General features: G+C 42.5%; 1 protein-coding gene across 1 annotated transcript in view; it reads left to right on the top strand.

The window, feature by feature from the left end:
* LOC122802294 (nectin-3-like) overlaps positions 1 to 19,834 on the top strand; it is a 1,108,442-nt gene that overhangs the window by 816,059 nt on the left and 272,549 nt on the right. Inside the window, exon 2 of the mRNA XM_044071942.1 lies at positions 14,504 to 14,836. Coding sequence (XP_043927877.1) covers positions 14,504 to 14,836 — 333 coding nt within the window. The remainder of the gene's footprint in view (positions 1 to 14,503; positions 14,837 to 19,834) is intronic.

Below are 19,834 nucleotides of genomic sequence, written 5' to 3'. Positions count from 1 at the left end.
TCAGGTATTCCCCTACCTAGACGACTGGCTCTTCGCTGCATCCACCAAATGTATCTTGTGTCAGGCCCTACACTACTTCCTCGGTCTGGCTCACAAGTTAGGCATCACGATCAACCTCAAGTCCCACCTGACTCCGGTTCAGATCATAGACTTGATCGGGGCACGGTTGGATTTAATTCAAAGATTTTTCTCACCCCGGAAAGGATAGAAAATCCTCAGACTCCATGTATCAGCGATCTTTGATCACTCTGTAGTCACAGCAGCTGATGTTCTCGGGACCTGGGTTCGATGGCAGCCTCAATCTCTATTGTCCCCCTTGCACGTCTTCACATGAGTCCTTCAGTGGAATCTAGCAGTTCAATGGTCCTGGCTAGACCTCCCCATGAGTTTCCACATCCAAATCAACCGGACATGCAGAACATCACTCCAGTGGTGGCTTCAATCAGTGGACATTTTTGCGGGGCGCAGCTTTCTAGCCGCTCTGGCTCAAGCCACTGTGACCACGGATGCCTCCCAGCTCGGGTGGGGTGGGGTGGGGGGGCACTTCCTGGGAAGAATGGTCTAAGGCACGTGGTTTCTTCCAGAGACCAAGCTACACATCAATGTCCTGGAGATGAGGGCAGTGCTTTTAGTGTTGAAAGCCTTCCACTCTGTCCTACCTCTGGGGAACGGTAGCCATTCAATCAGACATGTCTGTAGTCCGGTATATAAATAAACAGGGAGGGACCCGATCCTACCCTCTTTGTCGTGAGGCCATGAGGGTTTGGGAGTGGGCCATATCCATCAGCCGGTTTCTCATGGCAATGTATATCCCGGGGATGCTCAACATTCTAGCGGACAGTCTCAGCAGGGCAATCCTTCTGCCTTACGAGTGGTCTCTGAAACAATCAGTGGCGGAGAAAATCTTCCTTGTTTGGGGTCAACCTTGCTGCGATCTCTTCGCATCTTCTTCCAACATGAAGTGCAGCAACTTTCGCTGTGACCCCCCCCCCCGGGGGATGTCCCGAGGGATGCTCTAGTCCATGCTTGGCCTCCCGGGCTACTGTATGCATATCCCCCGTTACCTCTTATTCTGAAGTTCCTTCAGAGAGCTTGCCGGCTGCAGTGCAAAGTCATTCTCATAGCTCCCTTCTGGCCTCGCAAAGTGTGGTTTCCCTTCCTATGGTCTCACCTGTTGGCTCCTCCATGGACTCTAGATCCATGTCCGGATCTAATTTCTCACCTGTCGGACATGCACCTCCCCAACCTGGACAGTCTCAAACTGACTGCGTGGCTGCTCCAATTCCCTTGATCATCAGGACTCCAGGACTTTCATCCCCTGTTAAGAACTTTCTGGTAGCTTCTCTTAAAGCCTCCACTAGGAAACTCTACAATAGCAAGTGGAGTCATTTTTGCGTTTGGGTCTCTCAACGCAATCAGAACCCGTTTACTGCCCCCGTTCCGGTCATACTGGAATTTTTGGCCGATCTTTTTCTATCAGGCGCAAGTGCTTCCACCATCAAGGTTCAGCTGGCTAGCATCTCTAATTTTCATGTGGGTGGCTTCTACCAAATTGTGTAAAGCTTTCTGAAGGGCACTTTCTTATTACAACTACCAGTTAAAGAAACCGTGCCCCCCTGGGATCTGACTTTAGTCCTTCAAGCTTTGCTCTCTCCCCCTTTCGAGCCAGCCGGTTCAGTTCCGATGAAGATTTTGTCGTGGAAGATAGCATTCTTGGTTGCCATCACTTCAGCTAATAGAGTTTCAGAGTTGCAGGCCTTATCCTTGCCCCCCTATTTGGTTTTCCACAAGGATAGGATTTTGCTGCGTACAAACCCTTCTTTTCTTCCCAAGGTGTCATCAGTAGCCAATATTAATCGATCTATAAATTTGCCAGTCTTCTCCCCAAATAGAGGTGAACATAAGCTTCATTTATTGGATGTCCATAGCCAGCTTTGTTTTTACCTCCATAGGACTAAACCCTTCCGGAAGTCGGATCAATTGTTTCTCCCCTTTTCAAAACCATTTTTGGGCAAAGCAGTTTTGAAAGTGTCCTTAGCAAGGTGGATCACTCTTTGTATTGCACAAGTTTATAAGGACAAAGGTTCATCTCCTCCTGGTGTATTGAAGGCTCATTCCACTACGGCAATGGCCACTTCTGCAGCTTTCTGGTCAAGAGTTCTGTTAGACTATATCTGTGCGGCAGCGACTTGGGCCAATTCGCACACATTCATCTCTCATTATAAATTAGATCTTATTTCTAGAGGAAGAGCATCCTTTTTCTCTGCGGTGCTCAGAAATATCCTTTCATAAGGGCCTCCCAGGAATGCTAGTAGCTGGGGACTCTGTCACATATGTGCAGAAAGAATAAAGTTAACTACTTCAGATAAAGAAGTTATGTACTTACCATAACGTTCCATCTGAGTAGTTAGACTTCATTCTTCTGCACCTTCCCCTCCCTCCATCCCCCTCACTCTTCAGGTTTATTCTGTTTAGGATTGTGGTTATGTTGCCATTTAGTGACAACAAACTCAGTCTGGGGCTAGATAGGAGAAAGTGATGTATTATAGGTAGGGGAGGAGCTTGGAACTCTGAGCTAATGCTCGAAAAGTTTTGCCGGCTTGGATCCAAATCGGATCCGAATACCCATATGTGCAGAAGAATGAAGTCTAACTACTCCACGTTATGGTAAGTACATAACTTCTTTTTTTCTTCAGCGACCTTTGCACTTGTGTCCCTGAATTATCTCACCCATTTTACCAGATTGCAGCCCGATGATCTGAAGGAGTCAGGACATGCTCTCCATGTTTCAGTAGCTGGGGGGCAGAAAACATTTCTTCCCAGCTCTCCACTTTGAATTCAGTGGTAAACTCCTCATGAGAATAGTTTCCTATGCAGCTGATGGAGGGAGTAGGGCAACAGGTTCAGGAATTTCCCTAAGGAGACATTCCTGGATGCAACTGTATAACTTTGCGGAGCTTTTCAAATCTTCTTTTAATACCCATTTCAAGACACACTAACCATGTGTGAATAAGAAGGAAAACTCTCTCTGCTGTAGGAGTCCATTTTTCCCTTTCTTTTAGACCTTATCCAAAAAGTCAAAAGGGAGGAAAACTGTGGTTCCGGAAAAAATCAGGATACACATGGTGATTCTTCCCCCAAGGGCAGAGGGAGAAGCAGTAATGGAAGATGCCAACCATGCGGCAGAGGGGGTCCACAAAATCAGGGTGATAGGAAATCTTTCCTTGGCAAGCCCTTTCAGCATTCCTGAAACGAGGCCCGCCTGTCCGTCTCTGGAGGCAGTCAGAGGGTTGCTTATCTTTGTACCCACAAGCCTGGCAAACAAAGACAAGTGGGTACAAAGAATCGTATCCAGAGGCTACTCCATACCCTTTTCTTCCCATGACCCAAACATAAAAAACATCCCGGACGTTCCACCCAGTCAAAGGGAATAGGCAATTCTAGAAATATAAAAGTTCCTAGAAAGAGTCTTCCAGATGGTCCCCGCAGACCAAATAGGATCCAGAACTTACTCAGGGTTATTTTTAGTTCAAAGAAAACTGTGGACTGGAGATCCATCCTGGATCTCAGCAAATTAAAGTCAGTAAAAAAGTCAAAGTTCTGAATGGTAACACTGCAGTCGATGCTCCCTTTTTTGGGAAAAGACCATTGGATGGGCTCAATAGACCTTTAGGATGCATACTACCACATAAAAATGGACAGGCTATCCAGGAGTCATTTGCACTTTTGGCTGGAAGCCAGTCACCACAAGTTTCAAGCTCTGTCTTCTGGTCTCACTACAGCCTCCAGAGTGTTCAAGTGTATGGCAGTAGTCAAGGCTCACCTGAGATGCCTAGGATTCAGTGGGTTTCTGTACCTAGACGACTGTCTCGTAACCACCACCGATCATTTACTAATAAAAGCGAGACACCACACTAAAGCTCTGCTGTCATCTAGGGATCACAATAAATTAAGAAAAATCTGCCTTATTGCCAATTCAATGCATAGTTTTTGTAGGGGCAGACTTGGATACTACAAAAATGATGGCAAAGCTTCCCCAGAAAGAGTACAAATCCTTTGGCATCAGGTCATAAACCTACTTTTCAAGATGAAGGTTCAAGCAAGAACAGTCCCAAAAGTATTGGAGACCATGGCAGCAGCAATAAACTTGATCCTATTGATGTGGCTCCACCTGAGGATTCTGCAGTGGCTGCTGTTCACTCAGTGGTCCATGCAGGAACTACCCATGTCCCACCAAATTATGATGACCGAATCTTGCAGGAAAGACATTGGTGGTTTCACTCCATTCATGTGACTTTAGGTCGCCCCTTTGTTCTTCTACAGCCTTTAGCCACAATGACCACGGACACTTCCCAGATTGGGTGGGTGGAGGACATTATCTAGGAAGGACAGTCCAAGGCACTCAGCTGGATCATGAGGCCCACTTGCACATCAATGTCCTAGAGATGAGAGCGTTGCAAGCATTCCAAGATTCTCTTCCAGTGGGTACTATTGCAATACAAATGGAACATCCTTGTGTGGTACATAAACAAGGAGGAACCAGGTCTTACCCCCTTTGTCAAGAGGCCCTGAGAGTATGGCAGTGGGTGACGTCCTCCCAACGCTTTGTGATAGCAATGCACATCCCAGGGAAATCCAATGTGATAGCGGGCAAACTCAGCAGGGCGATTCTGATGCTTCGAGTGGTTCCTGCAGTGATGGCGGAAATTATTTTCCGCAGTTGGGTCAACCTTGCTGCGATCTTTTTGCCACATCCATGAATGCCAAATGCAGCAACTATCTTTCCCTAATCCCCTCCGTGGGAATCACCAAGGTTTGCACTTGTAGACTATTGGCCCTCTGGTCTCTTCTAAGCCTTCCCATTGATACCCAAAGTTCTTCAGAAAGCCAACAACTTGGGAAGTACCTTGATATCCCCCCCCCCCCTTACTGGCCTCGTCAAATCTAGTTCCCCTTCCTTTGGCCCCATCTCCAGGAGGAGCTGTGGATTCAGGACCCAGCTCCAGATCTTTTGACTCATCCATCGGGAATGCTCCACCCATCCATTCAAATCCTCAAGTTGACAGCTTGGCTGCTCCGATTCCAAACATAGCCAGGCTGCCTGACCTTTCCCCTTCAGTGAAACATGTTTTGATTTCATCCCGTAAAGCTTCGAGAAAATTGTATATCGGGAAATGGAAGAGATTTTCCTCTTGAGCCTTGAATAATCATATTGACCCTTTCTCTGCCCCTATATCTTCCATACTAGTGTTCTTGGCAAACCTATTTCATGAGGGTGCAGCTGTAGCTACTATTCAAGTTCAATTAGCAGCGATGTCAAACTTCAATATAGGTGAATCGGGGTGGAATGTGATGTCTCACAGGCTTTGTAAAGCATTCCTGAGGGGTACTTTTCTAATAAGACCACCCATTAAGGCACCTCTAGCACCGTGGGACCTGAATTTTGTCTTATCCCGTTTGATTCTTCCCCCCTTTTGAACCTGCATCATCCTGTGATCTGAAATTTTTAACTTGGAAGACAATGAGTTTCGGAGTTACAAGCATGGTCTATAAAATCCCCCTATATGCTGTTCCATAAAGACAGTGCATCTGTGAACAAACCCGTCCTTTCTACCTAAAGTATGTTCAGAATCTAACTTAAGCCAATCCTTAGACTTACCAATTTTCTTGCCCAACTATGGCAATATGGCAGAATATATGCCACATCAACTAGATGTACATAGACAATTACGTTTCTACTTGAATAGAACGAAGGACTTTAGAAAGACTGACCAATTGTTTGTGTCCTTTTCAGACTACAAGAAAGGTGCTCCAGTTACTAAGGTCACACTTTCCAGATGTCTATCAGATTGTATTACATTTATCTACAAATCGCAGAACAAGAACTTCCCAACAAAGTAAGGTCATGCTGCAAGAACTATAGCAACCTCTTCCGCCTTTTGGGCGAAACTGCCAATTGACGCCATTTGTGCTGTGGTAACATGGGCAAGGCCTCGTACCTTTATTACTCATTACAAAATTAATTTGGTCTGCAGGGACAGGACCTCTTTTGGGTCCACTGTTCTGAAGAGTAATCTCCCTTGAGCCACCCAAGAAAGATTTTGCTAGGGATGCTGTCCCAACCAGTACAGAATGAAGGCGAGATAGGACAACATCACATGAAGTTATGTACTCACCATAATGTTCCATGTGTGTACATCTCGCCTTCAGTCTTGCATCCCACTCTCCTTCCCCCAGCCATTATCTCCTGGACGACCGAGCGGTTTCATTTGGTGACTAATGTACTCTTCCCCTCTTCATAGCTCTTAAGGTAGTAATTATTTTATATGCACCTGTTATACCAGCAAACAAGATCTGCGGAGTTTCCTAGAGCATCATGGGATAGGGTCTCAGCCGCGAGCTAGTGGAAGACCTCAAGATCTGTTCTGAAACCAACCAGTATAGAATGAAGGCGAGATGGACAACACACATGAAACGTTATGGTGAGTACATAACCTTTTATATACAAACGTATCTGTAGATTGTTACATTGGCAGTATACACCCATTAGTCTCCACTTAACTCCTCCTCCACTGATGGTTGTAACCTTCCTTGGCTTACTAGTACCTTCCCATTTCAGTCACTTTAAAGTGATTTGCCTACATTTTGAAACTTATCCTAGCACTACAGCATGCAGTGCATAAACTCCTGAGCTGTATTTTATTTGTTTATTTTACATTTGGTGACCAGGAACAGTCTGAGCTGAAAATAGCCATTTTTCAGTGGAGGCCCAGGGAGAAAAGCTCCGAAAAACATAATGCAGTACAATTGGAAATAAAAATTACATATGCAAATAAATAAATCAAAAAAATAAAATGACAGAAGTATGTTCAAAGAAGCTAATTCTGTACTCCCGCACTGTTTATTAAAAACATCCCCAAAAATTAATGAAGGAAAAGCAGAAAAATACATTGCTGCACTTGATTCATCAAATGCTATGATGTATATAGAAATGTCAGCAAGTCACTTTAAGGCTGCATGCTGGAGCCTCAAATAGTTGTAGGTTCATAGGTTGGTACTAGGCATGTAAGAGACACCCCCCAAAGCATTTGGGGCCCAAGTATCCTATTGGGGGGCATGTTAGTAGGCAGGTACCAAAGTATTTGTTTTTGGGGGGGGGGGTGTTGATAAAATAATTTCTTATTGATGGCCTGTGTCCATAAGGGATATGAGGGCCAGACCAGGGTTAAATTTAAGATTTCCCATCCATTGTTAAGATTTGTTTTGAATAGGGTCAGGGATAAACTCTATTTTACATGGATGGGGAGCTTGTTCTATAGTGCGTAATCCTTTGGAACATCCAACACATTCTGTTTGTAACAAGCAAAGTTCAGATCTCTGGATTTAGTGTTTCTGGTGCCGTTTGTTTTGCGCATGTGCAGGAGATCCATCAGGGCTGGGTCTGAGAAAGCCTTGAAGGCCAGGCAAAGATCCCCCTCTCAGCAGCCTGTAGGAGACTGAACACATGCATATCATTTAGGCTCTCAGTGTAGAACAAGGGTATTCATGCCCTAAATTCTTCTGGTGAGAAACCTTTGTGGGCGTTCCAACTGTTTCAGCTGTCTGGTTAGACACATGCCGAAAGGGGATATTGTATTCAGTGATGACTCTGATACCCTTACCTATAAGTTAGGCAACATAGAATAATTTTCTTTTCTTAGCTACATGTTGGTCAAAGACCAGACTGCTGTCTACATATGTTCTTGGATTCCTTACTACTGGGTCAACTCTCAGAAGTGTTTTATTGGAGTAATTAACTTGCGTTAATGCCAAAGGATGGGTAATAGGAAATTCACCCTGGGGATCACTTCTGTGGTTCTGCTTGACAGGGGCACAGGAAAATAATTTTCTTGGGTGGCGAAAGCCAGGGGGTACCTTTTTGGCTAGGCTTGTATAGGCCCTAGGGCTAATAGCTTAGTGCCTACCTATGAACCTAAGGGCATTATAATGCATTTTTTTTTTTGCACTGACTTTTAGGCAGTGACTTTGGCACCAGTCATTTGTCTGTGTTAAACCCACTTGCAAGATTTTTGTCTCTTAGGGGGAATCCATGAATAGCTCCCAATTAATTCTTCTGCGAACATGGTGAGACAGATGCCTGCAGTGTTAGCCTTGACTTCTGTGAAGTAGATGTCAAACAGGAGCAGACCCAGCACAGAGCCCTGGGGTACTCCATTGGAGACCAGTCTCTTGCTGGAGGTGGCCTCACTGATCCTGCCTTCTTGGGTCCTGTCTGTGAGCCAGCTGGCAATGCAGCAAGTTATGCAAGGGTTTGTGCCTTGCACAGAGAGCTTTGCCAACGATGCCCGAGTTGGGTATTTCGTCACATGCCATAGCCCAGTCAAGATGTGCAGTATGCACTGTTTTTACCTTCATCCATTGCCTTCTCAAATAAGTCTTCCAGGTTAAGTAGGCATGAGCTTCCCTAACAGAACCAAATTGGGATGGATCCAGTGTCTGTAGGTTGCCAATGTTCTTGTTTATCATTTCCATGCTAATTTGTTCCATGGCTATGCATATTAGGCTTGCTAGACTGATGGGGCTGTAGTTCCCTGGGTCAGTTGATAGTTCACCCTCGAGGAGGGGAATGACTGTTGAGGTCCTTCATTGGCTTGGAACATGGCCTGTTTCAAGGCTGCAGTTGGAGTGCCTCGTGGTCCTGCTAGGTCATGTTTTAAGGTGTAGACTTTTCAGGAGGCAACTTAGAAACATGGAGGCAGTGCTCTTGTCTTTAGCAAATGCTGCTAGCACCTGGTCCCTGCTGATAGTTTGGGGCAGTATGTTGGAGGGGAGTGGGGGTGAAGTTAGAACTGAATTAGTGAGTAGATTTACGCCATCCTGATCAGTGTAGGTGGTACCGTCCACCACCAATTCAGCATACTGTGTGTTACCTCTAAGGTTCCGAATGTAGCTGATGGCCTTCTGTCTGTCCTGTCCTCTGAGGCTATCCTAACCTAATAGTTGGCCATATTGGACTTGATTGTACCTCTTAGTTTCTTGCTTATTTGTATAAGATAGCACTTGTTGTTCAGGGAATTGCTTTTCTGAATTTTGGCCATGAGTTTTCTTTTCATTATATGCCTGTTAGTTGAGGATTCCACCAGTGGGGCTTGTTTTGGTTTATATCTGGTAGGTACAATAACCTCTATGCAGCCTGTCATATGTTTGTATAGTGACTCTGAATAATTCTGCATATGCAGCTGTGGTCTGAAGGTTGGGGAGGAGCCTTGAATTTTGATAAACTGTCACTTAATAGGATGTAGTTAGCCTTTGAATAGTTCCTGTTCATAGGATCATAGGAGATTACTAGGCTAATGGCACTAGGGCTCTTACAAGCTTAGCCAAGAGTTTATCCCCATAAAGCAACCTCCGTCAGCACTTGTCGCCACTGTCAATAAGGGACACGGGTGGAACCCCTGGGACAAATTTATGGTTTCCCATCCACTCATCAAGGTTGCACTTGAAGAGAGTCAGTGAGGTACTATGACATGTCTGGGAAGTCTGTTCCAGAGACTGGGCAGCCTCTGGGAGGCAATCCCATCTCTTCAGCAGGTTTGTTGATGTCTCATATTAGATTCGGGCCTTTCGAGCGGGTAATGCACGAGGAATTAGACTTGCGGATATGGAGCATCTCTAGTAGGGAAGAGTCCAAGACTGCCTTGTAGGCGAGAGACAGAGCACCTCTGAGCAATCTGTATGATGCACAGCAGAATGATAGTGATTTGAGCACGTCCACATAGGACAGGTGTTGGAGGCCATGAATTTGCTTTGCGAGGCATTTCTGTGGCCTTTCTAGTTGGTGCAGGTGTTTGGAGAGGTACATACCAAAAAGGGAGTTGTACTCAATTATTGATCTAATGAGAGAGGAGTATAGAGAGGTAATCTCCTTTTTTCTGAATGCAATCCCTTTACTTACGAGATCAACCAAGTAAAAGGCTTTTCTGACTACTGCCGCTATGTGATGGTCAAATGTGTAATTATCAACGTGAGTACCCAGGTCTCTCACCACAGGTTGTGTGTTTAGGGGGTTGCCGTTGATGTAGTAATCAGTAGGGGCAGTGTTTCTGCCAAATGGTATCGTGCATTTTTTTGCACTTAGGTTGAGGCCATGATTTTGGCACCAGTCATTAGTTGCTGTTGGGACCCTCTTGCAGTATGTTACCATCATTTGGGGAGTCAGTAACAGCACCCAACTGACAGTCGTCTGCAAACTTGGTCAGCCACAGGCCTTTTGTCTGTCTATGGACCTCTGAGAAGTAGATGCCAAATAGTAGAGGTCCCAGGACAGATTTCCTGGGGAGCTCCACTAGTGACTGGTCTGCTGTCTGAGGTGGAGGTGCCTATTTTCACCTTGAGGGTCCTGTCGGTGAGCCAGTTGGCCACCCACCTGATAACTTGGAGTAAATCCCCCTCTTGTGTTAGCTTTCCAATGATGCCCGAGTGAGGGATTGTGTCAGAAGCTTTGGCCAAGTCAAGGTAAGCTGTGTACTGACTTTCCCTCATCCAGCGCCTTGGTTGACTGTCTCAAAGAAGTCAACCAGGTTCAACAGGCAAGATCTGCCGTTGAATCTGAACTGGGTGGGTTACTTGTTTAGTGGGGTTTTTTCTGGGTTGATTTTTACTTCATATGAGACAGCTTAGTGATCAGACTTACTGAGGAAGTGGCACGAGGGGGCAGTGCTGTCCCACACTGGTGACTTCCATATCCAATATGTTAGTGCACCATCTGTTCCAGGCCTTCTGTGTTAATACAGTCCAGGAAGTGTTGTGCACGTGAATCGAAGCAGTGCACATTTTCCAGTCTATAAAGGTGTAGTTGGTTACCTAGGAATAGGATGTTTGTTTAGTTAGCGCCTCTAGTAGGTTTAGGTAAGAGCTGTGAGACCCTAGGAGTATAAATAGTAACTGTGTAGTTAGCCATCATCCTGTTTAACCAAAATGTTTGTTACTAACGTAGATCAAAATACCTCCACCTTTGGCCCCTATCTGTGCTGTTGGTCTAAATGTGTGGAAGGCATGGTAGCCTTGCACTTCAGAAGTCATTTCTATAGCTTTAAACCAAGTCGCTGTCAAAACAGATGTCTACACTCTCTAAAGTGGGGAGGTTTTGAAGGTACAGAGTTTTCTTTTTAGGCACTGAGCAGTAACTAAGTTTGCTTATAGACTTCTCTATTTTGGTAGTTTCGTCTTTTTGGCATTAATTAAAAAAGCTCTAAGGAGGTGGATAAAGTTTTAGCCAATATCTGAAAGGCTTGGTGGGGAGAGACAGGTGCAACCCCATCCTTGGCAAAGCAGCATGGTCTTTTGACCATGTTCCCTATCTTGATAAATATTGAAGTCCTCTGGAATGACATCAGGAATTAAGACAATGATTAAAATCAGTAATTTTATGTTCATACTGCAGCATCTTCCTTGGTGAAGGTAGAATGCTGCTCAGTGTAAGGCTTATGCTTATCAGGGGGACACATATCTATTATGTCTCTCTATATAGTCCAGTGAAGTATGTCTCAGGTCATTTATACCCATATGGACTATGAGGTGCAGTAACTTGAGTACATGTGTGATATTGTAGATCATGGCTCCAGATCACTCTTGCTTGTGTATCTTCTTGTTCAACCTGGTGAGTGGGATAGCTGTGTGCCACATAGTGGAGTCCCCAGTGACAGGAATATTAGGTAAAGTGTATGCTTGACCTATGGGCCTTGCACTTTGGAGACCATTAGGTGTAGGTTTATGTGAGATGTTTGGTGTTGCTTTTTGTATGTGAAATAAAATTTCAGTCGAGATGCAAAGAAAGTGAATTTTCTGGGAATGGACAAATGAGGTGAAGGGTGGGGAGGACCCCATCTCGGTACACAAAATGTCTTGTTTTCTGCCTGATCTGCAAAGCCTATGATACCTGTTGGTGTTTGAAAAATAATGTCTAATCATTTGTATGAGGCAGTTGAGTTTTGGCTTTTATTGCAAATATTTGCTCACTCAGGAGTTTTTTTTTGTTGGACCATGTTGAATCTTCATGTGTCAATGAATATAGTTTTGCCCAGCTTTGAATCTCACTGCTTGGGTTCTAGTTAATAATGTGAGTCACACCTGATGTGACTTCTGTAAAGAGGGATAACTTTGTGAACTAGGAGTTGCTCAAATTAAAAAAAAAAAAAAAGGCTACAACCCCAGTAATATGAAAGCAAGTTTGGGGTCAGTGCACCTTGGATGCAAGAATAAATCTCCCCTTTTCACTGACATTATTGGAACTGCATTTTTGGCATCCAAGTTGAAACCATGATGAGCACAAGTGGATCTCGGCCAGTTCAGATCCCCCAGAAAACAGAGTAGCAGTGCTTGCATCTTCTTTATATTTTATCATTAATCTGCCAGATCAAGCAAGTCTTTGTGCAACATTTTCAAAAAAAAAGGGGGGGGGGGGGATTTGATGCTTGTGTTAAGTAAACTTGATATATATTGTGTAAATGAAAATGCTTTTCCCCAATATACTGTGTGTACAGTGAAAGGAAATGTGCAAGGCCAGACAGCAGTTTTCAAAATAATATGGCTTGCTTTGCAAGAACAGTTATGTTCAGCTTAGATATTAATAACATATAGTTGTCTGCTTTACTGTAATAGGCATCCTGTTGGAGAAAAAAAAGGAAGTTGACTTTCTTGGCTCTCCGATGCAGAAATAAATAAATAAAATGCAGATCGGTCAAGTGACGCAAAGATGACGTGGAGAACTTTTGTTAAGTCTTCAGATACAGCGAGGACCAAAAAAGGGCATGAAATAAACATGGACTTTATGACAGACAGAAACCAGAGCAAGTCACAAGGACATTAAAAATAACATTGGTTGAAAAGAGTATATAAACTGGGCAGTATGTTTCACTTAGTGACGTTTAGACTGTGTGCCATAGTCTACTCATCTGTCTAGCTGTGTTATAATAGAATTAAAATAGCTCTGAATGAATTAACTGTTTGGCAAGAATTTGTTCTGAGACAAAGTATAACAGATATAGTACAGAGTTTGTCTGGTCTCACTTCTGGACATTTTCTTCAAACTGACTGCATGAAGTCAATTTGTAAATATTGCTTGTGAGGTTTTGGAAGGCTGTAGAAGACAATAAGGAAGTGGTTGGCTGGAGAAATATGTGGTTATAGACAAGGGATTGGAAAGTAATAATTTGTATTTGAGCGAATGAGTAAAGTGTAGATTGTAGTGAAGGGAGCATAGCAGTGAAGCCATACAGTGTGTTACAAAGCAGGAGGAACAAGAACCAGAAGGGCATGCATCCACCAGTTAGACAAATTAATGAAACCAGTGTTTTTTTACTCTACTTGATTTGCTTCTGAAGTCAGGTAACGGGCTAAAATGTACTTTCTAAGTAAGATTTTGTGTTGTGTGTGCATGTGGTTGTAAATTTCCCTGCTGTAAATGTTCAGAAGATACCTCTCAACCATCCAGATTTTTGCCTGATATCTGTTCCTCAGATTTTTTTTTTTCTGTCAAATCATTGAGGATGGAAGTCACTAAATAACAGGCATTTCAGTGTTGCATTTTGTGTGAGATACAAAGTCCATGAGTTTGGGACTTCATATCCCACAACAAATCCATGCTATTCCGAAACCCTGTATTCAGTCATCTATAAGTTTACAAAAGCGATATTCAACATTTGTCCCTATTTTTGGTTCTTTAGCCACCCATTATTTTTGCCTTTGTCCAGATTTCCTGGGCTAAGAGGTTGAGAGTTATCGAGTAATATCAATCTGACAGAAGTGTGACTTTGTGCGAAGTGATAGTTTGTGTGTCTGACTCTAGACTTCCTGTTCCTCCTTCGGCCAGTGTTCGACTACATTTGCCTTAGTCTGGTATCACCCATGTACTCTTTTTTTCATGTACAGTCAAATAGCAGCATGCCGTAGAAAAGGGAAAGGAGGGCTGTATCCACTGGCACCCGAGAGGAATTCTTGATTTTTGCTCTTTGTAGAGCTACTTTTTTGAGTTATGTGACAAGACTGTTGCCCATTGCATAGAAACCACTTACGATTGCTTGATGTGCACAGATGAATGGGTTGGGAAAAGGAATTGCATCAGTGATAAATCATGATTGTTGGCATGTCATCAGTTCCTTTGTTTGTGTAAGATTTGTTATGCTAGAAGTCAACTTAAAACTGGATGCTTTGTTAGGTGGATGATTGGAATTTAGGCGATGGGGGAAGATTCCAGCAGCAGTGGTTGTCCAATTTACAGCATTTGCTTTGTAACCAGTTTTATAGGTTATACTGAACATTTTCTGTGGGATTGCTTTTGTTGCTTATAACTAAAATTTAGATTGATTTTTTTTTTCACATCAAAATGCTTTCAAAAACTGAATACATTTACATTATTTGGGTCATACTGTTCTTCATTTCAATTATGATAATTTGGTCAATTTGCTCTATATCTTTCATTTCGATATTTTTTTCCATCTTCTAGGTGTCCTTGCCGGACCAGATGTTGATCGTACAGTGATCGCTGTTTTGGGGAAGAACGTCTCCCTGAGTTGTCTAGTCACCGTTCCTGAAGGTATAAATGTAACACAAATCTCATGGGAGAAGGAATATCCTTCAGGCAGACGGAATGTTGCAGTTTATAATCCTCAGTATGGGCCATCTGTTCAGGAAGAGTATGAGGGACGGTTTGATTTCAAAACAGATGCAACACTACACATTGATAATGTGGGTTTCTCAGACTCGGGAAAATATGTCTGCAAGATGGCTACATTTCCACTAGGAAATATCGAGGCAGTAGTCATTGTAAAGGTACTAGGTATGTATAATTTTTTTCTCTTCTGTGGCATTCATAGTTTTGCAGATGTTTATTTTAGCAGTGTGAGTGAATTAACAGTGATACTTCCTAAGGAAATGGTCAAGTGGAAAGTTAAGTAAAGCATATGTCGTTGCATTGATACCAACAGAGATGTAGCCAATGTGGGGTGAAGGCCAAGTGGAAGATGTCAGGGGTTTGCCCTTGGAACATGATTATTGGGAGGTAGTGCACTAGCAGCATTCAGAAGACCATGAGCTAATGTCTATGTGACATAGAGAACTACACAAGTCCCTCAGCTTCATCAGGTCAATGTACATCAAATATATTTCTTTGCTTAGTTGTATTATCAGCACCTTGGTTTGATATCTGTGATTACCACTCCACACCTGACTTAAGAGGGCTTTTGGGGGTCTTCTCTGTCCTTCATTCATTGAAGACTTCATTTTTAAAGGCAAATCTCAATGATAACTGGGTTGTTTTCCCTTCCTTGTAGAGTTATTTCTGCTTGGCAGTGGATGAAATAGAAGTAGCCCTACATATGTGCATACTATTAATTCCTTCTTCCCTCCCCCTGCAGATCTGTGCTTTTTCCCCTGTAGGAGCAAAGGTCTGATGGTAAAGCTTGTTGCGGTATTATATCTCAACATTAATTAAATTTAACTTTGGTAGAACACTGGTCTGTGTAAAGCGTTTACACAATCAACCTTGGACAAACAAATAGCAAGAAAATATTAATTCACATAGATTAGAACAGTCAGTAAGAACACAGTGGTACATGTATAATACAATGCAATCATGAGGGAAATCTATTCATATTACACCTAACTGAATAAAAGTATATTGGGGGGGGGGGGTTGGAAGTAGTTTGAAGATGAGGTTAGGGTGAAGACCTCCAAGGGTGAGGGAGGGAAAGGATAGAGTAGATATGGTTCTAGAGTGGGTATGTGTGGAACATAATCAGAGGCAACAAGGAAGGGAGAGTATGGGCTAGCCAGGAACACCAGAACTGGGAGGGGCCTTAGATGGATTTTGGTAGTTCAACCCAGATTCCCATTCAAATTCGGGATCTATGCCCTTGTCCAGCATAGAGGATTTGGAGAAAATACTATCTTGGCCATGGAACTGAACAAGATTTCTTGGTTTAAAGATTTTCAACTGCACCATCACTGTATATATTAACAGGGGAAACTGATTCTAACAGACACAGTATGCTACATTGGAAAAATCCCTTAAGAAAATGAAAAACCTACAATGGAAAGAGTTATACCTCAAGACTATCCTCAACAAAAAAACTAATATCCAGGGGGCCAAGAATTACAAAAAAAAAATCCTAACTGGAAAAACATCAAAAGATGGGCTAATAGAGTGGAATAACACCCTGAAAGAAACATGACTCAAACTTGTAGAATTTCTTTTAAAATGCAACAAGGCAAAACAGAACAAAACCCAAAGAGAACTAACATCTTGAAACCTGTGATCTAAGAATTAACAGACTAAATTACAGGAAATGTACAGAAGAGTCAGTTCCTTTGAGACAGAAATAAAAGAAAAAAGCTTCTGAAAATCTAAAGGGACCTTTATGATGAACAGTACCCTGACGAGCAAGAAAGAAAGCAATGCACTAAGACACCCCAGAAGTACCTCTGGAAAGACAAAAGAAGCTGACCACATCAGTGAAGGATCTCTCACTCACGTAAGAAGATTAAAACAAAATCCAAGACAAGTTCAGGACAATACCAGATAGGATTTTTCCAGGCGCCAGATGACAATGGAGCTGAATCAGGCACACCAGAGAGGCACCCTGCAGCAGACACCCCATGCACACCATTCCCAGGACCATTACCAACCACGACTGGACATATCCCCACAAGGTAACTTTCATCAAAGGGGCAAAACATGGTAAGGGAAATTAGATAAGTGTTTAACTATGCTGTAGGCATGTATTGTAGTAAAGGGCATTTATACAGCTAAAAATCCCACAGGAGGATTCATAGAAAGACTATTTGTCCTGTCTTGGTAGCAGTCTTTATTGCCTAATCCCTCTGTATTCGAAGACCATCTGACATCCACTGTCCAAATGTATATCAGAACTGCTATGCTGTGCATATTCTAAGCCCATACCATTTCCCTGATAATGTATCAGTAGACATTTGGCTGCAAGCCATTTGCCTTATCAGTACCAAAAATGTTGAATTGAAAAACAAATGATGAATTCCAAGCCTGTGAATTTGCTGGTTCCTGCTTTTTTCCCATTGTATTGCAACAGACAGATTACTGTACTGGCTACTGTGTCAGTGGCTTAGCAGGTAGCACACTTGGTTGTGGTGAAAGAACAGAAAGCTGTGGGTTCTTTCCCCACCCCGTATGATTGGATTAATTTTCTGTTACTGGCACTACAGTGCAGTCCTTCAGATAAGACATTAAATTGAGACCACAACTGCTTGTGTTTGTGATAACTCAGGTGGATGTAAAAGACTTCATGACACTCAAAGCAAAACAATGGGATAGTTTTGGTTCTGTGTCCAAGTCCGATATAAATATTACCTTGGCTATCCCCTAAAAAGAGTCTGCTGACGTAGTGTAGGTAACCCAGTCCACAAAAGATGAATGAAAGTAAATGAGCAAGTATTCAACCATCGACAAATTTGCATTTTATAGTATAAAGCACTGCATGAAATGGTATTACTGAATGAAGGATGCTGTATGCAGTGGTAACATTTAAAACGGTGCAACATTTCTCATGTAGTTTAGAAAATAGGATTGCTTATTTGCACGTTCTTGGTCCTATAGGGACAACTGAACTGACTGTTAAGTGAAGTAATCTTTTACTGTACCTATATGCTTAAGCAGTACTGTAAACTAGGGCAGGGAAAAGGTGGTAACTGTCCCAGGCAGAAGTTGCTAGGGGCATAATTGGCAGTGATGATGAGTTGATGATCAAGCACAAGTGCAGTACCGAGATTAATTTTATGCAGCAAACTGGTATGGATGCTGAAATGAAGTTGTTTAGTAGCTTTGTACATGTTAGTAACTGCTGAAATGAGTTTGTATAAGCTATTTGCTACATTTCAGAGTCTTTTAATTTGGCCCTTAACTGTGGATCAAATAGATTGACAGTTTGTAGACTCCCCAGAGTATTAATAGGCTTTGCATTTAGTGCACTTGGAAATTTAGAACATGATCGTACATAGATAGTAAGCTTATTTTAATAAATTCTTGAAGTGCATATCCACGTTTATCTAACATGTCAGTGTTGCCTTTAAAGGGAGACTGCAGTTTAGGTATTGGTTTGGAGAGGGGTAAGCAGTTTCTCCATAGAGATGTGCAGCACACAGATATGAGTTGTTTACTCAGTCAATGCATTGTACATATGTTTTTGGTTCTGGATCAGTATGTTCATCTGAGTTTTCTGTATCATCCACATCTCTTACTAATCTGTTATGTAGATCTTCGGTGTCCGTTGGTAAGTTGATCGCCATATATGGCTTCCTTGATGACTTGCAGATTTTAAGGTCAAAGCTGTTTTCATTGGTGTTGGTGACTAGTGTGGTTTCAGCATCAGTGCAGTAGTAGGTTTAAAAAGCCACCTTTTAGGAAATATTTTTTGAGAACATAATGTTTGTACTGAGCCCCAGGAGTGAATCTTGCGTCTCGTTGGGTCCTGCATTCATATTTTCTGATCTTCAAAAAGCTTTAGTGTGGTAATCCACAGTGATATTTTCTACTACATATCCCGTACACACACTCATGCTTGTGTGCCATATTTTTTCCAAGTCCAGAGCTTGAATTAGTGGAGACACTCTTGGTACTCTTTTCTAGGCTGCTTAAACATGTGTTTTTTATTTTTTATGTCACATTGTAGTTCGATTCACAACATACAGTGCTTGCGTACATACATGTGTGAGTGAGTGAAGAGTATTTTTGAAAGAAATTGATGACTGATAAGGGGATGGTTCACCCGTAATCTTGGAAGGCATTGAGTCCTATTTTTTTTTTCTGTTTTTTGGGTTGGCATATGTACATGCACAGGCAACACTTGCCAGTGAAGGTGATTAGTGGGTAGTATTCACAGTAGTAGAAATTTCAAATAGATTTTCCTGCAGATATGAGTACTATTAAAGTTGAGTTAAATTCTCCAGTTTGCATCGTAAAGACTTCACATAGATCTTTCAGCACTGAAAATACTAATGTATGACCCAGTGCACTGAAGAGTTGCACTGAGCACCACTAGTGCATTTATCTACATTGCCTAATGGATGCAAGATAGCCTGCAACTTGAAAGTCCTATATTAGCAAATGGAAAAGGTTTTTTATTTGGTGCCGACCACATAACTAGCACGCATTCAGGGCTAACAATATTTGTATGAGTTACTATCCTGAGGCCTGCTTTAGTCCTCTGTCAAGCTTCATTTATCATATCTGAAATTACAGTGCGTCTGTCCACAGATCTTCCTCTTTCAGACCATTTTTATGTCAAAATGTTTTTGAAAGGATTTTTGCTTGAGGCCTCTAAGAAAACTAGTAGCCTGTACTTATGATCTTAATTTTGTGTTAGAGAAGCTAACTCTTGCTCTATTTGAACCAGCTAACCTGGCTGACTTGAGGTTTTTAAATGAAAACAATTTTACTGATTGCTGTGACCTATGAAAGAAGGTTGTCCAAGTTGCAAGCTCTTATGGTGAGTCAACCCTTTCTCGTTTGCCATAAGGACAGGGTTTCTTTGAGAACTAATCCTTTTATGCCTAGAGTGATATCTGAGTTTACTTTGTTAGACTGTCCATTTCCCCATTTTCTTTCCTGAGCCCAAAATTGCGGGGGGGGGGGGGGGGGTACTTCATGCCTTCTATCTCTACCGACAATTCAGGTATTAGCTTGACAGAATTAAATATTTCATATGTTTGGATCAATTCTTGATTTCTTGTGAATGAAAGAAGGAACAATTTGTGTCCAAGACAGACTTATTTACAAATGGTTGTCTAGGACCATTTCCTTTTGTTA

Source organism: Protopterus annectens, chromosome 5.part0 (genome assembly GCF_019279795.1).
Source record: "Protopterus annectens isolate FY-2018-M chromosome 5.part0, PAN1.0, whole genome shotgun sequence".
Taxonomy (NCBI): Eukaryota; Metazoa; Chordata; order Ceratodontiformes; family Protopteridae; genus Protopterus; species Protopterus annectens.
This window is presented reverse-complemented; position numbering and strand designations above follow the sequence as displayed.